We start from the raw sequence: 20,953 nt of genomic DNA on the forward strand, positions 1-20,953 counted from the left end.
AGGCCTGTGGCTCCTGCGTGTCACTTGGTTCCAGCACCTGGGAAGTACATGTGGCTATTGGCCTGGGTTGGCCGAATTTGAGAATATATGCACAGTATTTTGCACAAAAAGTGTCTGGAGGACCATTTTAAGCCCTACAAAAGATGGATATTTATACCCTTAGATGCATTTGTGATTGCGAGGTAGGAGGACGTCCCCAGGAGATAAAAGCAGCAGAAGATACACAAACCTAGCTCTTCCGCCTGTTGGTAGGCTCCTGGATGACCCCTGTTCAGCATTTCAGGGCGACAGGGAATGGAGCCACCAGGGGTGGGAGGTGAATCTCCACAGGACTTGCATTTCTGTGCATGTGTGAGCAGTCACTGGACGGTTTTCTCAAGGACGTTTGCCTGGGTGATGGCCCAGGAAGATAGAGATGGTGTCCCCCTCGGGGGCAAAGGGTGGCCAGCCCTTGTACAAGTGACTGGGGTTTCTCAAGCCGGGTGCCCCACTGTGACCCAGCTGGCTCTACGTGTCAGTCTCTGTCACCAAGGGAGACCTGAGGGCGAGGGGAACCGGCGTGCACCAGGGGCCGTGCTGTTTGCTGCAGGCTCTGACCCCAAGTGTCATGTTTATCTGCACCCACGAGACTGTGCCAGGCTGATTTGTTAGCAAAGCATCTGAATCTTCCTCCACCGAAACACACACGCAAGCTGAAGACTGCCAGTAGATCTAGGCTTGCCCTATGTGGTGTATAGACAGAAGAATGGGCCCTTAAAAGATGCCATGTCCTGGTCCCCAGAACCCGTGAGTGTGTCAGGTGACGTAGAGGCAGAGTTCAGGCTGCTTATCAGCTGACCCCGAAATAGGAAGAGTATCCTGGAGTATCTAGGGGCACCAATGTCACCTCAAGGGTCCTGGAAGTAGGAAAGGAGGAGAGGAGGTGGGTGGGGTGAGAATATGGGGCTCGATCTCCTGTGGCTGACTCTGAGGATGGAGGAAGGGCCAGGAGCTCAGGAATGTAGGGCTCAGACTGTCCTTGAAGCCCCGGAAAAATGCAGTCCTAGTATATGTGCTGCCGAAGCTAGCACACCGAAAAATGCAGTCCTGCTGACACCTTGACTTTAGTCCCCAGACCTACCTGGGACTTCCGACCTCCTGAGCTGTGACTTGAGGGATTGCCATCTCACCACCAGGTGTGTGCCATGGGGTCTGTAACATGGGATGGGGGCGCTGCTGGCTGTAGGCATTCCCCCCTGTAGCTGGAGGCAGCATGCATTTCCTGTTGGCTCTGGGAGCTTTCGACACCCCCACCTGTGCAGTGAGCCTGAAGGGTTTCTGGAAGAAATTTCCCACACTCTGCTGGGGGAGCAGCCCAGAAATTGGTGGCAGAAAGGTGAATGTGTGTCTCTCACTTGTGGCCACTCAGGAACTGACCAAATGGGAAGAAATTAGGTTGGAGAGCTGAAGACCAAGTGTAGCTTCTTGTTTTATTTCTGTATAAAGAGGAGATGGGCATGAGGACGTCAGGTGGCCGTGCACAGAACGAGATACGGCAGGGACAGCCTCCAGCAGCCCACCCTGGGTCACCTGCTTCGCTGCCGACACACCATCCTGTCTCCTGCCAGCGCCCATCCCATCACGTGGCCTGGCTCCATGCAGAGTGCACACACATACACAGGAACATGCATGTACACCACACACACGTGCACATATGGAACCACACATAAGCATACACACATGCGTGTACAAAGCACACACAAACACATAATACACACAGGTGCATGTACACATGTGCACACACACTCTACACAGGCCACATAAGATACACGATATACCACACATACACGTGTACATGTGTAACCACTCACATCCCACACATGCAGGTACACATAGGCACACAACACGCACCACAGAGATGCACGCATATGCTCACACCACTCATGTACACAGGAATATCCACATACTGCACAGGCATGCACATGTGCACACACATGTTCATACGCTACACAGTGCACATGTGCATGCATTCACACGCAAGCCACACATGCATGCAAAGCCCCACCATGCCCACGCACACGCACACAGCTCTCGATGTGGAGTGGAGGCCGTGCTGTCCCAGCTTCCCTATGACGATGCCACCTTCCAGCAGCCCGAGGACAGAGCGAGGGACGGGGGAGGGAAGTAAGATGCTTGTCTGCAGACTATCATTGGCAACAACACAGAAAGTCCAAAAATTATTGTTATCCTAGAAAAATATTACACTTCATAAAACCCATGTTTATTCCAAAAAAATCTATTCAGAAAGTCTGGAAAGCGTAATAAATATCTGTATAGTGGCCGCCCATCTCAAACATAAAATACAAAGCGTGAACATAAGAATGACCTGTAAACACAAATGCGGGCTTGTAAACAAAGTGCTGAGTCGGGGTCTGGGTGGAAAGCGGGCTCCCCGTGGGCGACGGCGGTGGCGAGTTCGAGTCTCCCACGTTCTTCCGAGCTCTGCGAAGCCGCGCTGACGCTCCTCCAGTCTCCTCACCACCCAGGGGCCTGCGGTGTCCTTCTCCATTCTTGAATTTTAAGGACTCTTGGAGAGGTGAAGGGCGACAAAACCATCGGGAAAGAACAACAGAGTGCAAATCAAGTTCGTCATGTGCTTGAGAGGATCAGTCAGGCGTGAGGCAGAAGTCCCAACGTGCGGCTTTAGGGGTAACACCATTTATGAACAATACTGGCTAACATTAAGTACTATTATCACTGAAAATGCTGGACAGTCTTCCAAGCATCAACACACACGGAGTTAAAGTCACGGACAACCTGACCTAAGGACACAGGTGAAGTCTCACTCTTGCCCAAATTTGACTTGGGGGCGGCATGTGTGGGGGGCTCACCCGGATGGGGCGAGCCAGGTGTTTCCATCAAACAGGGGGGCTGGCGGGTGGGGAGGAGACCGCAGGGGGTTCCTTGGGGGGAGCTCCCGGGCTCGGTTTTCTAATGACAAAGTCCGTGGACTATGATCCAGAGGAGGGTGGTTCCCCGTGTTTCCAGGGGCAGCGATCTGACTTTCCGGGTGCTCTGGCTGCTTGTGCGAAGCCCCCGGGGTGCTCCGGGCCGGGGTAAGGGGTTGGGGTGGGGGGCGCCCTGCACTGGGGAAGCGAAACGAGAATAGCCCCTTCCTTCACCCAGGACTGCTGCTGAGGACACACAACCAGGCCGTGCCACTCAGGAATGGGCAGCTCAGTTTCAACTGTGATACTGACTTCTCTAGGCTGACTTTCTGGAAGGGTTTCAAGTATCACTGTGTTCTGGATCAGGTGAGAGAGCAGAGGTATTGTACAGACATTCAAGTAGACTTGGTTCAGCAGGGCAGGTGCCAGCGGTGTCTCTGCCGCCGCCACTGCATGCCGGCCCTTCGCCAAGGGCACAGCGTGGTGCCAGGTGAGCCCCAGGCGGCTCTGTGGCTCTCGGAGTATGCAAGGTGGGGCTGCGTGCATGGGGGCACTGCAAAAGGTGACGAGCAGAAGCCGTGGCGGAGAGCACAGGCTGGCCCCTCTCCCTGCCTGCTCCTGGGCTCCTTCCCTGGGGCCTGCAATACTCTGCACTCAGACTCTCCACAAACAAACCACCTGCCGGGTGGCACACCTGGGCCCCATGAGCGCGGGGCAGAGCAGTGGCCCCATGGCAGACAGAAGGTACAATGACCTCTGTTGGTTCCCAGGAGGGCAAACCCGCGACCTAAGGGCTATCCAGTTTTCCCTAAGCTTCTACTAAGAGATAAAATAATTCAGACCTAAAGCAAAACTATTGTGAACCAAGGCTTTGTGTCTTTGGGGAGAAGCATTTTCTATTGAGAAAGTGTGAGAGATGCCTACGGAAGCTTTGTAGGAAACCGGCTCATGAACCTGCCTCCACCTTTACGTCTGGGGGGAGAAAGGCTCACAGAATAATGAAAGCTTCTGAAATAAGTTTACATTTTAAGGTCTGGAAACAACTGGACCCAGCTAAGGAGTTTTAACAGAATGTGGCATGTTGCTTTTTTGTCTTTTTGAAGTGGTGCGGTTGGTTGAGATGGGGGATGAAGGGAACAAGGACTTATGTCTTCTTAGTGAGACCTGGCTGAGGACCACAGGTGCCCCGCACCCAACCGAGGGCAGTGGGGCATCCTGGGCTGGCTTGGGGGCACCGGCGATGGGGCAGGCAGGAGGACATGGGGGTGGGGGGCACACACACTCTCCCCTCTGGCCTGGGCAGCAGCACTGAGGCTGTCCCGGTTTTATTTAAGGAGGAACGCACAGGCCCCCCCACCTCGGCACTGCACCCACTGCTGTGCACGTGTCCCCTCCCCTATGCACGCACCCCCTCCCGTGGGCACGCGTCCCTCCTGCGTGCACACACGCACCCCAAGGGAAACATTAAATGTCACTGCAACATCAGGTGAAAAACAGAAACACAAATGTAACACAAAAGCACAGCTTCTACAAAGTGCATCCCACCCTGGGGAACCCATCTTTCAGCTCCCCTCTGGGCCCCAGGGGCAGCCGGGCCTCCCGGCCCCCTCCTGGCTCCAGCAGGACCGAGCACGCCTAGAAGGGAGGAACAGAGCTCCGGGTGCCAATGTTCACGGATCTCCCGTGGGACAGAGAGGGAAGGCAAGCACAGCGAATCCACTGCTTTGGGAGAGCACAGAGCCTGACCTGGGGTCGCGGAGCCGGCGTCAGGCCCAGTGCATGTTCTTGCACTTGCTCTCTCTCTCTCTCTCTCTCTCTCTCTCTCTCTCTCTCAGAAGCTGGGGCGACCTTTCTTGGCTGGAGCCAGGGCAGGAGCCTGGACCCCCAGCCCCGCAGCCCCAGCCATGGAGGGACAAGGACACAGGGCGGGGGACACAGGCCGTGGCTGGCTTGTCCCCAGGGGCATGCGGATCTTATGAGAGGTTCCCACGGCAAAGGTGACACCTGCTAGTCCTGGGCTCTTCCCTCATTCGGGTCTGCGACCCTGAGAGAACACCCAGCACCTCAATCAGAGAGGAAGGGCGATGGATGAGGGCTCTTTGGATCATTTGGAGGGGACCTGGCATCTACTCCTGGGTGCCATCCGCAGACCCCATCATTCTGGCCACCCCAGAACCGCAGAGGCCAGCCCCTCCTGGGAGGCTGTGCCATGAAGGGTCAGTGCGCCGCCCACCCTAATAACTAGGACGCGTGTGCGGAAATCTGACCCAGTTACTGGCTTTATCATTGGAAAAAATATCTCTCTATATAAATATAAGCCATGATCGTAAAAGACCTCCAGAGTCTGAAGGAACCCTACAGGCCTTGGGCATGGTGGTGTGCGCTGCAATGAGCCCGTCTGGCTTTGCTCGGGGTAAGGAGGCGGCGAGGTTGGCACAGCGAGGCGTTGGGAGGTCACCGGTCTGGATCCGATCCAGGCTGAACAAGAAAACGTGGAATGAGCGGAGGCAGCCGAGCCTTGCGGTCGGGCAGTGGTCACCCCGGCGGTGCCCGAGACGGGGGCCCAGGCTGGCACCGAGGACCCAGGATGCTCTGCGGGGCCTGCTCCACTATAGCCTGGTGGATGTGAGTCTCTTCATGCCCCTGCGCTGAGCCAGGTTGGACGACAGCACCGGCTCCAGCCGCGGGGCCTGCGGAGTTCTGTTCAGAGCAAAGTAGGTGGCGGCCATGGCACCCTGCAGAGGGAAGGGAGAGGGCAGGTGACCGGGGCGCCCACCCAGTCCTGAGCGGGGACCTCTCCCAGCCATAGTCTCTGGCGCACAGCGGGGAGGTACCTCGTCCTGCAGGCCCCAGGGCGAGGAGTGCCATGAGCTCACCATGTCCAGAATGCTCTGGGGCCTCATAAATGACAGTACTTTCATTCTACTACCGTGTCCCTCTACATCCCACACCAGCCTTCAGTTGTGCTTATAACTTGGGGTATTTCAGATCCGCATGGAGCCTCAGGATGAGGTCGCAGGACCCGTGCCCTATGGTGCGTTGCCACACTAGCTGGATTTTAGAGGACCGGTTTTACCCTCAAAGGACTGACCCTAAGACCTGGGAGTGGTGCAGCTTCAGTCCTTCCACACAAAGCTCCAAGCAGCCTCCACCAAGCATGTGAGGCAAAACCCACTTGTTCCCACGGTGTAGACCCCCCAGTCTGCGGGATGTCTGTCAATCTGTCTGGATTGTATAGTAGGGTGTCAGTGTATCATGACTGAGGTGGCCAGAAACCATCACCTTGCCATCGTTAGGTCTGATGACACCTGGCTTCAGCGACTCTATTAATACTTGTACTGCAAGGTCAGAAATTGCAAAGCTGGGATCACCAGATGGCAAGGGTCTACCCAGAGATCCATTAAGGTAATGAGCAGCTCTTCTGTAGGTTAAGACCTATTGATCCCTGGGATCATCAATGCTGCTGCGTCCTGATCTTTGTTCCCTCTGCAGGGTCCCAGGGTGTCAGGATGCACTAGTTTAAGAGGTGTCGCTGGATGGTACATTGCCTGAGCTCTGGGACACGTCTCAGGAAAACTAAGTAAGGCAGTGGTGGCTTAGGGTAGGGGATGGCAGACCGGAGCCCTCAGCCCAGCCCAGTGCCCCCGCTCCTGGAGATACCCTTTTACTGTGTCACAGCAGCACCTGGCCACTTGCATATTATCTGGAGGTGTTTCTGTGCTACAGGAGGAGATTCAAGGAGCAGTGACCAAGATCACTGCTCGGGAAGCCCGCAGCGTTTACAGTCTGGCTTTTACAGAGACGTCTGTAGACCTCTGCTCTAGAACGGAGGGCTTTGGATCCCTGACACATGCAGGACTCCCTCCACCTCTCTCTCTCTCCCTCTCTCACTGCCTCCCTCTCTGCCACTCTCCAACCCCATCTGTCTGTCTGTCTCTGTCTTCTTCTATGTCTGTCTCTGTTCCACACGCATGCATGTGCGCACACACACACACACACACACACACACAAAGCTTCAATTGTTAACAGATGTTGTAACTCATTCAGGGTTTTGTGTGTGATTGCTTGCATGGGAAGAAATGTGTAAAAGCAAATAAATTAGGGGGATACCCATTCCTGCCTCTTACTGGTTCCCTATCTGGTTCCTACACTGTGATTTCTTTAGGTTAATTGGAAAGAGATCACGGCAACTTTCCTGCCCACCCCCCCCCCCCCGCACCATCTTGCTCTCATGATGACATGTCCGCACCTTCACCAGGTGGACGTCTTGTCGGCTGAGCTGGTTTTGCGACAGGTACTCTCTGTTCACAATCCACGGGTGTTTTAGGACTTGAACTGCCGTCAGTCGCTGATGAGGATCCACATGGAGCATCTTGGACACGACGTCCTATGAGGGAAGACAACAGAAGCTGGTTCAAAGAGTCTCCTGAATAACATTCCTTCATTCCCTCTCATGGCAAAACCTCACCACTCTTCTGACTGATTCTCTGCATTTTGGGGTCAAATGTTTACTTTCAGCTTTAAAAGTAAGTGAATGATTTTTGAATTTTAATTATCATCGCCTTGGTGGCTCACTCCAGGCTTTTATTGTATTAAAGATCTTACATGTAAAGAGAAATTGAATATAGAAATGTTGAATGGTGCATGTAATTTACTGAACTGCTACTTTAGTAAAAATGCTATCCTTCCAAACAGAGAAACTAAGTAACGACTGTCCCACAGACACAAAGCAGTATGACAATGGATGTAGTGACATTTTTGTTAGCACTGCCCACAAACATTTGCTACGTATCATCATCAGCCACAGAGTTGTCCATCTGTAACCACTACGTGGGTCAAATGGCTAACGTCCAACAAGGTGATTTTCTTTTTTTTTTTTTCAAGATTCTTTTTTTTTTTTTTTTTTAGGTTTTATTTATTCATTCATGAGAGACACAACACACACAGAGAGACAGAAACACAGAGGGAGAGGCAGGCTCTTTGGAGGGACCCCATATGGGACTCAATCCCAGGACCCTGGGATCACACCCTGAGCCTAAGGCAGACGCTCAAACACTGAGCCAGCCACCTAGGTGCCCCAGGGTGATTTTCTTATTTGAGTCTAACATAATAACAGTAAAGATTCCTACAACTGGCTCAAAGACAAAGCTCCACCTCACATATTCACACATTGCACTACATGTATTTGCATGTGCGCGCGCACACACACACACACACACATGCGTGATGCACCTGTTTTCAAGAGCCATCGGGCTTGTCCCTGAAGGAAAGAGAGCCAATATCACTGTCCCTGTTTTGCAGAAGACGTTGACATTGATAGTGATCAAACGAGTGGCCAAGGAAGAGCCATGATGAGAATCCATGCCTTCCTGCTCACTTGCTCACCTTTCCCTGGTATTCCCACAACATTTCACAGGGAAATAAGGGAGTTAGTAGTATGACGATGGTGGACTCGACAGAATTTCTGGTCATAAACCACAACAGAGAAATACTATAGACTAATCCAATATCCTTTTTAAAATAAAGAAATCCGGGACGCCTGGGTGGCTCAGCGGTTGAGCATCTGTCTTCAGCTCAGGGTGTGATCCCGGGATCCAGGATCGAGTCCCATGTCGGGCTCCCTGCATGGAGCCTACTCCTCCCTCTGCCTGTGTCTCTGCCTCTCTCTCTGTGCCTCTCAACAATAAATAAATAAAATCTTAAAAAAATAAAATAAAGAAATCCAATGCCTTTTAATGTTTGGTAGCACTGATCTTAGTAACCTCTTGAAACAAATACCCCCTGGAAGCAGTATGGTTCCCATTTTCCCATTTCCAGGTGTAAAGCTGAAAGCAGAGAGACCTGTATTGTTTGCTCAAGATCTCACAGTAAAGCAATGTTTCTAGGCGGCACATGCAGGATGTGCAGTGACAACCCCACTGATCCACAGGCTGTGTCTGATTTTGGAGGACTGGAGGTTTTGTCATATGTTTGGTGAACACAGAGAGGGGAAAAGGCACGGGGCAGGTGAGGCTGAAGATATGGTGCTGACGGGGAAGGAAGAAGTCGTCAAGGTACCAGGAGGCAGTGAAGCCCTCTGCCGGCAGCAGCAATCCTGATACTTGACTACTTTCCTGACACCTTCCTCCTGGCCCCCACTCCCACTTCTAAGGTCACCTCACAAAGAAATGTAGTTTATGACCAGAAAATTGGATGGTGGGTCTCATCCAATCCAGCACCTGAGTCTTGGTCTATACTCATTTGAGACTGAGCGGGTGGATGGCAACACTGGGAGTGTCAGGGTCTGACACATGGGAAGTGCTCACTACATGCCAGCTGTCTTCTCTGCCATCACCTCTGTCATGACCTCCATCATCACCTCTGCACCTCCTTCACCAACCCCTCTGTTATCTCTTCCACCATCTCTTCTACTATCATCTCTATCTTCTCCGTCATGCCCTCTGTCATCTCCTCCATCATTTTCTCCACTATCTCTTCCATATTTCTTCTATCATTTTCTCTACCATACCCTCTGATATCTCCTCCACCATCTTCTCCACCAACACCTCTAACATGATCTCCATTATCACTTCCACCATCACCTCTGCCACCTCCTCCACCATCCCCTGCCTTCTCCTCCATCATCTTCTCCATCATCACTTCCACCATCACCTCCAGGGTCATCTCCACTATCTCTACCATCACCTCAACTATCATGTCTATCATCTTCTCCCTCATTCCCTCTGCCACCTCCTACACCATCTTGTACAGCATCCCCTCCACCATCACCTCCATTAACACTTTTACCATCACCTCCACCATCTCCTCCACCATCTCTTCTACCATCACCTCCACCATCATCTCTATCATCTCCCTTTGCCATCTGCTCCATCATCTTCTCTACCATCTCTTCCACCATCCCCTCTGCTATTTCTGTATGAGGTCACACAGTGATGATGATGGCGGCACTAGATTCAGAACCCTAGATGGTCTACTTCTCTGTCACATTTTATAGTAACACAGGAAATAGACTGTTGATGCTGCTTCATACTAGTGGTTATGTTATCATTTACTATTTAACTAGAGAGGAATTGATGATCTCAACTGAAAAAGATTAAGTCTGATGTTTCTTTAAACAAAGTTTGTCACAAATAGTGAAGCACCCATTGCCAAGTGTTTTTTTTTTTTAAGATTTTACTTATATATTCATGAGAAATGCACACACACAGAGGTAGAGACATAGACAGAGGGAGAAGCATGCTCCTCGCAGGGAGCCCAATGTGGGACTTGATCCCTCGACCCAGGATCATGCCTTGAGCCAAAGGCAGACACTCAACTGCTGAGCCACCTGGGCATCCCACAAAGTGTTTTAAAGTAACATAAATACACCTCTGTTCCAGAGTTCTCCTTGATCCATCTGTGATCATTCAGGGCACTCAGTTTGCAAGATCACTAAAAGTGTGATGGTTAATTTTATGTGTCAACTTGGCGAAGCCACAGTCTCCAGTGTGTGGCCAAACACCAGTCCAGATGTGGCTGTGAAAGTCTTATTTAGAGGAGATTCACGTTGAAATCAGTCAACTTGGAGGAAAGCAGATGACCCTCCATGATGTTGGTGGTCTCATCCAATCAGTTGGAAGCCTTTTTATCTTAAGATAAAAAAGACTGAGGTTTCCCGAGGAAAAGGGAAGTCTGCCAGCAATGGGCTTTGAACTCAAGCTACAATGCCACTCTTCCCTGAGTTTGCCACCCACTGACCTATTCTGTAGATGTTACACTCATCAGCCTCCACAGTCTCGTGAACTGATTCTTTTAGTTTTTTTTTTTTTTTTAGATTTCATTTATTTATTCATGAGAGACACAGAGAGAGAGGGGGGCAGAGACACAGGCAGAGGGAGAAGCAGGCTCCATACAGGGAGCCTGACGTGGGACTCGATCCAGGTCTCCAGGATCAGGCCCTGGGCTGAAGGCGGTGCTAAATCACCAGGCTGCCCTCGTGAACTGATTCTTAAAAATAAATCTTTCTCTCTCTGTATCTATCCACATTCTATTGGTTCTGTTTCTCTGGGGAACCCCAGTATATCAAGACTGTAGAAAATGTGAAAAGTGCTATAAGAATAGTTTTGCAAAAAAAAAATTTTTTTTAAATTGAGAAACTAAAAAAAAAAAAAAATCTATGAGATAAAATACCCGAGTTATTTATATGAAAGGGATCCTCTAGCTTCCTCACAAATACAGTGGTTAATACTGAATCTCCACACCTGAGAAGCAAAAGTGCTTGGAAACACTCACCTTTGCAGCATCGGAGATTGAGTCCCAGTTCCCCCCAGAAAGGGCATACTTCCCACTGCCAATCCGAGCCAAAATCTCCTCAGGAGTATCATCTGGTCCATTTGCAAACGGGGTAAATCTGCACAATGAGAGAATGCATGGTTACGAGCTCTCATTTTATGACCTACAGTAAAGTTTACAGCTTGATATTACCTCTCTTTTTGTTGTTTGTTTTTTTCTTTTAAGTAGGCTCTGTGCTTAATGTGGAGCCCAATGTGGGGCTTGAACTCAAACCTGAGATCAAAACCTGAGCAAGATCAAGAGCTGGACACTCAACCAACCGAGCAACCCAGGTCCCCCTGCCTCTTTGCTGTTAAAAATAATAGTTCTTTCTTTGCCACTGTGCTCCAAATCCAGGATTTATGGGAAAGTGTCACTTATTTCTTATTCTTTGTCCATCTTCTTTACTTGGTCAATGCTGTATGTCAATAAGGCAAGTGTACAAAACTCTGGGGACCCAAACATGAACATCCTTGGACTGTTTCTGGCTTCCCTGGGACAGTGTATGATAGTGGTTTGCCCAGTCATCTGGTTTCCACAGTGAGACTGTGGTATAATGGAGGAGAGCCTAAGATTTGAAGTCTGAGAGACCCACCAATAATTGGTTGATCTATTACCAACTCTGGTTCTCTGACAAATTAATTTTTTAAGACTCAATTGCAAAATGGATGGAATAATGCACCCACAGGGATCTATACGGAGACATATAAGATGCCATCTGCATTTGCCCTACTGTGAGTTATCCTTTCACCTCCCAACATAAACCAGGGCATGTCGATACATGCCTTCCTAGAAAAGGAATTCTATGCGATCCTCACGGCACTTCTTTAGTGGCAAAATTTGTGATCTGAGGTTTCTGCACAGACAACGTGAGTATCAGAAGAATCACAGGGCAATCTAATGGTGTGACGTCCGGAAGGGCCGAGATGCCTTCCTTGCTACTGTGTCCTCAAGGCCCAGCCCCAGGCTCACGTGTCTGTGTTCTTTCACTACAGACACTGATCCTCACTTATTACAAGATGCCTCATTACAGCCATAGAGAAAGCTGGCTTCTCCCATTAATTCTTGTGAGAGCATTTGCCCATTTTGCTCCAGTGAGCAGTACTGGATGGTCTAGAACTCCTTTTTCCTTCTATGCAAGTCCTTAATAAACTTAAAAACATAGGTCCCTGTGGGTTTCATAGGATCCTAGACCTTTAAGGCTGGAAGCCACAAAGTGTCTTCTCCTCCTTCAAAAGTGAGGAAAGTGAGCCAATAAAGGTCAAGAAGTCCAGCCCAGAAGCGGAGCTGGGGAGGAGCAGACCTCAGATTGGGAGCAGATGTGCACACAGCACACCCAACCCTCCAGCTGTGCCACCACTGGCCATCTCGTCTGATGGCCACAGAAGACAGTCACCTGCCTTCACCTGGCTGCCTTCCTTGAGGTGCTGTTTGACCAGGAAGCTTTCATGAGTGCATCTTAACGCAAGAGGATGTTTTTAAGAGATATCTTAAGGGGGTGGCATGATGCCAGGGAGAATGTGGACATGTGCTCAGAGGCTTGGGTTTTTTGTGGATGAGCTAAAGTCTGTGTTCCAGTTTCCTAATTCTGGAGACACATTTTGAAGAAAGCACATGGCCAACTTTCTTAATCCTGGTCCCTAGCTGTCCTGAAAGGGCTAAGGAAGTGTTTACCCAAGACCTGGGGGGGGGGGTCCCCACCCTTGCACCAGGGCAGGGCTGAGATGCCTGTCCGATGATGTCTCGGGCAACCATGCCTTCGTGTGCTGACACCTACGGGACGGTGTGCATTACCCCGCCAGCATGGTGTATAAAAGGGTCCCCAAACTCCAGATGTCACATGCTGCATCGTAGCCTTGCCGCTTCAGGACCTGGAGGGAGGAAAGCAGACAACAGATGAGCAACAGATGAGCACTTGGTGAAGAAAGTTCGAGTTCACCATGTGTTGTTCTGATGAGACCATGAGCCGGGCCAGTGGGAACGGGGGACAATGTTTATTAACACAAAGTCAACTGTGATGCCCTATAGTAGGATTCCCCAAAGATCAGTGCACACGTGGGAACCACAGCTTTTGCTAGATAAGTGACAGATAGCTTGGAATCACTTAATTTTCAAGGCAGAATTTAAAAAAAATTATGGCAAAGTCTACATAGCATAAAATTTACCAACTTAATCAGTTTTAGGAGCACAGTTCAGTTACTCAACCATCCCCACTATCCATCTCCAGAACTCTTTCCTCTTGCAAAATAAAACTGCCCCATTACATGGTCACTCCCCACGTCCCTCCTGCAGCCTCTGGCTTCCACCCCCTCCTTCCATCTCTATGGATTTGACTGCTTTAGGGACCTCACATGAATTAATCATATAGTAATCACGCTTCTCTGTCTTGCTTATCAAACATAACATAATGTTCTCAAGGCTCAACCATGTTGTACGTGGGACATAATTTCTTTCCTTTGTAAGGCTAACTAACACTCCATTGTATGAATGCACCACATTTTGTTCTTCCATTCAGCTGTTGACAGACACGTGGGTTGCTTCCACCTTTTGGCTGTTGTGAATAATGCTGCTTTGCACGTGGGTGGGCAAATGTTTGTTCTTGTCTCTGCTTTCAATTCCATTGGGTATTGGCATTACTGCATCACATGGTAATCCCATGTTTAGCTTTCTGAGGAATAGAAGAATTTTCATGTGTCCCAGGATTACATACTTCAAGGGAGAGCAATCCTCTGATATATTTACAGTTGAATAACAATAAAGAAAGCAGCATAAAGACTCCTGGATACTGGATTTAGCTTTACTGGATTTAGGCAGGAGAGCTGTGTTTAATTTTCTGAGACACAAGGACAAGGATCCCAGCATACTGTCTTTGTATCACTGACGCTGATGCTGTGCACTGTGGTGGCAGCGTGGTAGGTGGTCTGTCAACACAGGAAAATTAGCTGAATGTCCACTGTTGAAGCCCATGTGTCACTAGAGGAGTGACCTTCAAAAGTCACTTGAACACATTGAACCTGTTTGTTTTTGTAAATGATAAAGTAATGTACTGATTTATTTTATAATTGCTAAAATAATATTATTAATATTACTAATGATCAAATAAGGCAATAACAGAGGCCTATAAGCAGCTTATTTTAAAGGGGGCCACAGGTAGCATCTGGGTAACCTAAAAGTGGCCTCACAGCTTACCTGTGTAGGCTCCATGCCCAGCTGTATCTCGTTTCAGCACCCTGCTGTCTTCCTCACGACCACTGGCGGGGGCTACCTCACAGCTTGCAGACCCACCATGCTGTACTAGCGTGCTTTTTTTTCTTCTTTCTTTTCTTTCTTTCTTTTTTTTTTTTTTAAAGCAGGCACAAGAGACGCCTGGGTGGCTCAGTGGTTGAACATCTGCCTTTGGCTCAGGGTGTGATCCTGGATCAAGTCCCACATTGGGCTCCCTGCATGGAGCCTGATTCTCCCTCTGCCTGTGTCTCTGCCTCTATCTCTATGTATCTCATGAATAAATACATAAAATCTTAAAAAAAATAAAGTAGGCTCCATGCTGAGCATGGAGCCCAACGTGGGGCTCGAACTCATGACCCTGAGATCACGATCTAAGCTGAGATCAAGAGTTGAACACCTTTCTCTTAGGACTTGCTGTGTGATTATTGGGCCCTCACCAGGGTGGTTGTGGTCCAGTTACACTAATAGCTAGAAGGATCCACACAGAGTCCAATGTCTGTTTTCCTTTCTGACCCCTCATCTCACCAGCCACGAGCCTGTCCAGTCCTACGAGCCTCTTGGATTTTGTTGCTTACTTAAGACATGAAATTGGGTTTGTCTTCATAAATGTATCAGTGACTTTAGAACCTAACAAAACCATCCCCAGGGAGCCTGGGACAAGTGTACAAGATTCTTGGAGTCTTGGGATGTGGGCTGAGAACCCTCACCTGCAGATCACTATGGGGCTTCTTATTAAATCCCATAGCATTTGGGGAGCCTGGGTGGCTTAGTCAGTGAAGCGTCTGCCTTTGGCTCAGGTCATGATCTCAGGATCCTGGGATGGAGCCCCACATCGGGCTCCCTGCTCAGTGGGGAGTCTGCTTCTCTCACTCTCTCTGCCTTCTGCTCCCCCTGCTTCTCTCTCTCTCTCTCTCTCTCTATCTCTCTCAAATAAATAAATAAATAAATAAATAAATAAATAAATAAATAAATAAAAATCTAAAAAAAATCAATCCCACAGTACTGGCTTGCTTCTACAGTGGAAATCAGTGTGGAGCAGAACTCTGGTACAAGAAGGATCCACAAACACAGTCCCCCCATCTGTGCAACTGTAGGTAGATTTCTAATCACAAGTGACACAGGTAACCTGTTAGCTCCCCTCTGGGTGGCATGAAAGACTACCTGCGTTATTTCTCAGTAACTCCTGGCAAATACGGGGATCTGACCCAAATGGTCTACAATTTTATTTAAAAACATCACCATCAACAATTTTACAAATAGGAAAATAAAATGAGAAAATAACTGTGTTTGAGCAAGTTCAGTGGCTGGTTCTTTTCGGACTCATTTCTATGCGCTAACATCACTGCTGAACTAAATCAAGGCGACTCCAATGAACTAAACAATCCACCCCTTCCCTTGAGGTAGGAGAGGGCTTATCTGCCGCCTCAGACGCTGTCTTACCTCTGGGGCAACAAAGTTTGCCGTGTAGCAGGGTGTCATCAACAGTCCGTTCTCAGCTCGGAGCTGCTTGGCAAACCCAAAGTCACAGATTCGGATGGATTCAGGGTTTCCAGACTCATCCATATACAGTATATTACTCGGCTTCAGGTCTCGATGAACCACCTGGAAAGGCAGCAGGTCCAGGTTGGAGCAGGGAAGGGAGAGGGGGATGCTTTCAGAAGATAAAGGTGGTTTTGTTGGAACAGCGCTTCTGAGCATGTCCTGCAGCTGGAAGCCAGTCAGCCTGGATGCTATATCCTTTAGGGGCCAGTCTTCCCTTCTCTCTTTCTCTCGCACTGACACTCACATAAGTGAGTAAGCAGCTACCCCAAGTGAAATAATTACATACAGGGAAACGGTGCACTGAGTTCAGGTGATGAGCATAAAAAGATTTCTAGAAATGAGTGTTTACGGAGTGCCTACGATGCTCCAGCACGGTGAGGGGCTGGACTCAGCACACAGCGAGGCAGACACGGAGCCTCCATCGTGGGGCATGTGACCAGTGCACAGGGCTCAAGCGATCCCTGGGAGCCCTATAATTGCATGCACCTGGACTGATGGAGGTGCAGGGTGCTCCACGCATGAGGGACAGGGTCAGAGAAAGCTGTCCTGACACCTCAAGGTAAAGCAGCTATTGGGGGCACACAGCAATTTCTTCTGAAGGGGACAGAGGTCGATTGTAAGCACACACATGTGCCCTCCCACATCCTGGAACCTGCTCGTCTCCACTGTCCTGTTAAAACCCACGGAGAGGAGGGAAGGTGAGCGGATGCACGTGGGCACCCAGCTTGGTTTACAGAGGCCTCTAAGGCAGGGGAGCAGGAGAGTTTTGGGGCCAGGTCCATTACCTCTTTCATTAAATAGAAGCCAATCTAGAAAAACCATCATCATCCAAAAGGTTTTCCCTAGGGACGCCTGGGTGATTTAGCAGTTGAGCGTCTGCCTTCAGCCCAGTGCAAGATCCCGGGGTCCTGGGATCGAGTCCCACATGGGGCTCCCTCCATGGAGCCTGCTTCTCCCTCTGCCTGTGTCTCTGCCTCTCTTTGTGTCTCTCATGAATAAATAAATAAAAAACAAAACAGGGATCCCTGGGTGGCGCAGCGGTTTGGCGCCTGCCTTTGGCCCAGGGCGCGATCCTGGAGACCTGGGATCGAATCCCACATCGGGCTCCCGGTGCATGGAGCACGCTTCTCCCACTGCCTGTGTCTCTGCCTCTCTCTCTCTCTCTGTGACTATCATAAATAAATAAATAAATAAATAAATAAATAAATAAATAAATAAATATTAAAAAAAAACAAAACAAAAGGTTTCTCCTAAAGTGACTGTTGTGGGAAGGTACTTCACACTCACAGACCACTGGGTGGCCACAGAAAGGGCCTGTGGTGCGGCCCTGCAGGGACATCGTCCGGTTGGAGCCGACTGCATCTTAACCCTGATGGACCACACATGCAGAGCTGCCCAGGGAAGCACCGCCTGCTTCACAGGAGGTGCTGAGAGACTGGGACCAGAGACACGGCATGGGACCTCATGGCCTGCTCCCTGTGGGCCACCTGGGGCCGAGAGCATCAGGTCTGGGAGCAGAGAGCCAGGCTGGAGCCCGGGCTGTGTCACACACTTGTGTGCAATCAGCCCTGGGCGAGATCCCTAACCTTTCTCGGCTCTAGTCTCCCAGTCTGTAAATGAGTCTCCCAGAGCCTAGGACTACGTAAAGGACGGCACGGAGCAGCACCTGGAACCTGGTGAGGACCGTGGGAAAGCCAGCTCTCTCCGCCACTGCCATCTGCAGCATTCCTCTGTGTTGGTTAAGGAGTTCGGTCTTAAATAGAGCAGGTGCTAAAAACTACAACACTTCCCTTATCGAGCCCAAATATTTTCTCTCTAGACCTGGTCCAGGTAAACCTAATTTCTGTAGCTAGCTCCTGGGCACACTATGGGGGTGATGATCTCAGCCATGGGAGGGGCAGTTGTGATATGGAGGGAAGCCGGGGACAACTGGGGTTCCCGGCTCTGGAGCGCATGAACGCAGCCCGTGGGCCACAGGCTGCTCTGGGGGTGTGGCGGGCTCACCCCCTGGGAGTGGAGGTAGTCCATGGTCTTGGTAATGGTGCGCAGCACGTCGCTGGCCTCCCGCTCCGAGAAGTAGCGCTGCCGGAGGATGCGGTCCAGGAGCTCTCCGCCGCGCATCAGCTCCATCACCAGGTACACGAACTTCCCATCGTCGTAGACCTGGTGGGGGGAGAGGGACACGCAGTCACCGTGGCCGCCCCCCTGCCCGCCGTGGGGGCAGAAGGGCAGCCCTGGGAGGGACACAGGCCGGTGCAGAGGCCTGGGGCTCAGTGCCCCCTCCCGGTGTAAAAACAAGGCTCCGGGTGAAAAGAAGTGAATGAGTGTGGATGGCCGTCCCAGTCACAACCCGACGGGGCTCTTAGGGAAAACCAGCTTGCATAATCTGCTGCAAAGCAGGGGATGAGTCAGCGAGGCCAGGAGCTTGCAAGGGTGGGATTTTAGCTGAAACAAATCATCCCGATTTGGCCCCCTCTTGGCCGTGGAGACACTTAGAGGTGGGGCTGGGCTGTGCGCAGAGCACCGTGCTGCCACCGTGGTTTCTCCAGAGCGGGGCGCTTCAGCCTTCGGCATGCTCCCCCCTGGAGGGGGTCTCGTTAGCAGGCAGTGACCTGTCCAGCAGCCCCCAGGGGCCCTCCCTGCCGTGGCACGGTGGACGAGACTCGGAGCATCCGGAGCCCAGTCCAGGCAGGGAGGGGAGGCAGGGGCAGGCAGGACCTGCCACATTGCAGCCAAGCTTTTGTTTCAGAGAAGCAATGGAACTAAGAGCTTTGTTACACCACCTTCACTCTCATGAACTTAAAAAAAAAAAAACAAAAAACCAACAGCCCCAACCCCTCTGCTCTGGCTCTTTTCATGACATGCTTATGTGGGCACCTGTCACCCTGCCCGCCAGTGCCCAGGCTCCAGAAGGACCTCGTGGACATGGGGCAGAGCACCCAAACACGAGTGATTTTTAGCTTACGAATCGGTGAGTTTCCAGAACAAATCACTAAAATCATTTGTCTGACCCTGAGCTGCAAGATGTAAAGTTGGTTTTGGTGTATTCATTTCCAGTTTATGAACTCAAAAAAAAAAAAAAAAAACCAACGCTCTCTGCTGTTGAGAATGTACGTACGATGGCATCCTTGCCTCAGAACCACTCACCCCAACATGATAAATGTGGTTTGAAAAGCTTAGGAAGTTTTCAAATTAGCTGATTTCTGCTTGTGGATCTTAACATAGAAATCAACACCAAAATGGGCGGAGGTGCCCGAGACCCACGGGGGAAAGCTGGGTTCACTTGATGCACGTTACCCTCGGCACTTGTTTCACATTTTCATTCATGTTGTGCTAGTATTTTGCAGTCCCCTTGCTCCAGAAATGACGAGGCCCAAGGGGAAGTCGAGGTGGCCTCAACATCTTGAGGTTTTGGGTTTGTGACACTGGAGTCATTCTGGAGTGTGAGGGTGAAGTTGCTGAGGTGAAAACTGTCTTCCCTGTGGCCCCGACACCACAGCCCCGTCCTCTGTGCCTCCGATGGGGTGGATTCCTGCTCCCGCCCCTCTCCTAGGCCGGGACCCCTCATTGCCCAGCAGAGAAGAAGGAAGCTGAGAGGACCCCCACGGCCAGAGCCAGGATCTGGGGTCTCAGGTCTGACCCCGCCCCGTCTCATCCACTCCACGCTCTCCATTTCTGTAACGTTTACGAATGGCACCGAAAAATAATAACACATCTGGATTAGAATTTGACCAGCGTTCTCTTCCTCCCTTATATTCCACATTATCTGACTTGGGAGGAGTGGGGGTGGTGCTGTCAGAGGGATGGGGGTGAGCAGTCCCACGACTCGGGTGATTTTGAGATGCACGTGGCCGGAGCCAGAGTTGGGGGGCCCTTGGGGGGCAGCCACCGTGGTGGAACCACGAAGAGAGCCTGCACCAGACCAACGCGAGCTTTGGTGCCAGGTGAAAAACGCGAAGCACAAACAGCATCGCTGCTGCGTGACGACCACTTACGTCTTTGAGGGTGATGATGTTTGGGTGCTGCCCGTACCTCAGGAGAATCTCGATCTCTTCCGAGGGGTCTCTTTTACTCTTATCGATTATCTGGAACAAGCAGAGCATGTGACGTGAGGCTTTGGGACGGTGTCAGCCGGCGCGGACCCCTCCCACCCCTCCTCCCCTCCAGCTCGTGCTCAAGGGGGACCCGGGACAGCGGCCTAGACGTTCACAGCAATCCTCTTGCCCAACTCTTGCATGAGAGAGACATTTATAAAAAGCAGGCATAAGCCTCAGACGTGAATTCTAAGCTATTACAGGGTTGGGTAGAGGAGGGTGGGTTTGAGGAGCTCACATAGGCACTGCCAAATAACACAAGGTGCTCTCAGCCCCCACGGTGGGCTCGGAGTCGGTGGCCTGAGCTCTTTGGTCAAAATGAGCCTCCAGCTGCTGCTTGCATCTCTCCTTGCTCTGTGGCTACACACCAGCAACAGAGGGTGAGCAAGTGCAAGGTTCTCCCCCAAGAGACACCACGGCTGGCAGGGATGCCGAGTTGACTGCTGGGCCTTAGACACACAAACGTTCCCTCCCCTCGGCCACCCAGCGTCTGTATCCCACATTGTAGGATGACACATAAAATCCCTCCACCCATGAAAACAGATGGTTTCCAATGACAGGATGAGGTGTCAGCGAAGAGAAGCCTACTTCGAGCAGGGGGTCATCTGTTGGCTGCTATCTCTGGTTTACTTACGCCCTCGCTGCCACTTTTATGTGGACGGAACTGGTGGTGATAGAGGACCCCATCCAAGAGAATCCCAAGCACATGTGTTAGAAACAACACTCAGAATGGAAGTCCTTCATACTGTTCTTGAATATTAGTTTCCCCTGATTTAAAACTATTTGCTATTTGGAGAATGTGCAAGCATTTGACTACCAGAGTAGGAAGGAGAATTGCTTTTACTTTCTCTCATG

General features: G+C 50.6%; 1 protein-coding gene across 3 annotated transcripts in view; it reads right to left on the minus strand.

The window, feature by feature from the left end:
- Positions 1-1,514: 1,514 nt before the first annotated feature.
- The window catches only part of RPS6KA2 (ribosomal protein S6 kinase A2), a 297,485-nt gene continuing 278,046 nt past the window's right edge, over positions 1,515-20,953 (minus strand). For 2 of the 3 annotated variants that reach the window (XM_055310839.1, XM_055310837.1), the window contains exons 15-21: positions 20,000-20,089; positions 18,009-18,167; positions 15,903-16,064; positions 13,032-13,108; positions 11,199-11,316; positions 7,177-7,314; positions 1,516-5,662 (exon numbers count right to left, since the gene is read on the minus strand). In XM_055310839.1, coding sequence (XP_055166814.1) covers positions 5,537-5,662; positions 7,177-7,314; positions 11,199-11,316; positions 13,032-13,108; positions 15,903-16,064; positions 18,009-18,167; positions 20,000-20,089 — 870 coding nt within the window. In that variant the 3' untranslated portion in view covers positions 1,516-5,536. Of the gene's footprint in view, positions 5,663-7,176; positions 7,315-11,198; positions 11,317-13,031; positions 13,109-15,902; positions 16,065-18,008; positions 18,168-19,999; positions 20,090-20,953 lie in introns of all 3 variants that reach the window. The other variant, XM_055310838.1, reaches the window with a different exon arrangement.

This window comes from Nyctereutes procyonoides, unplaced genomic scaffold (assembly GCF_905146905.1).
Source record: "Nyctereutes procyonoides isolate TBG_1078 unplaced genomic scaffold, NYPRO_anot_genome, whole genome shotgun sequence".
Lineage (NCBI taxonomy): Eukaryota > Metazoa > Chordata > Mammalia > Carnivora > Canidae > Nyctereutes > Nyctereutes procyonoides.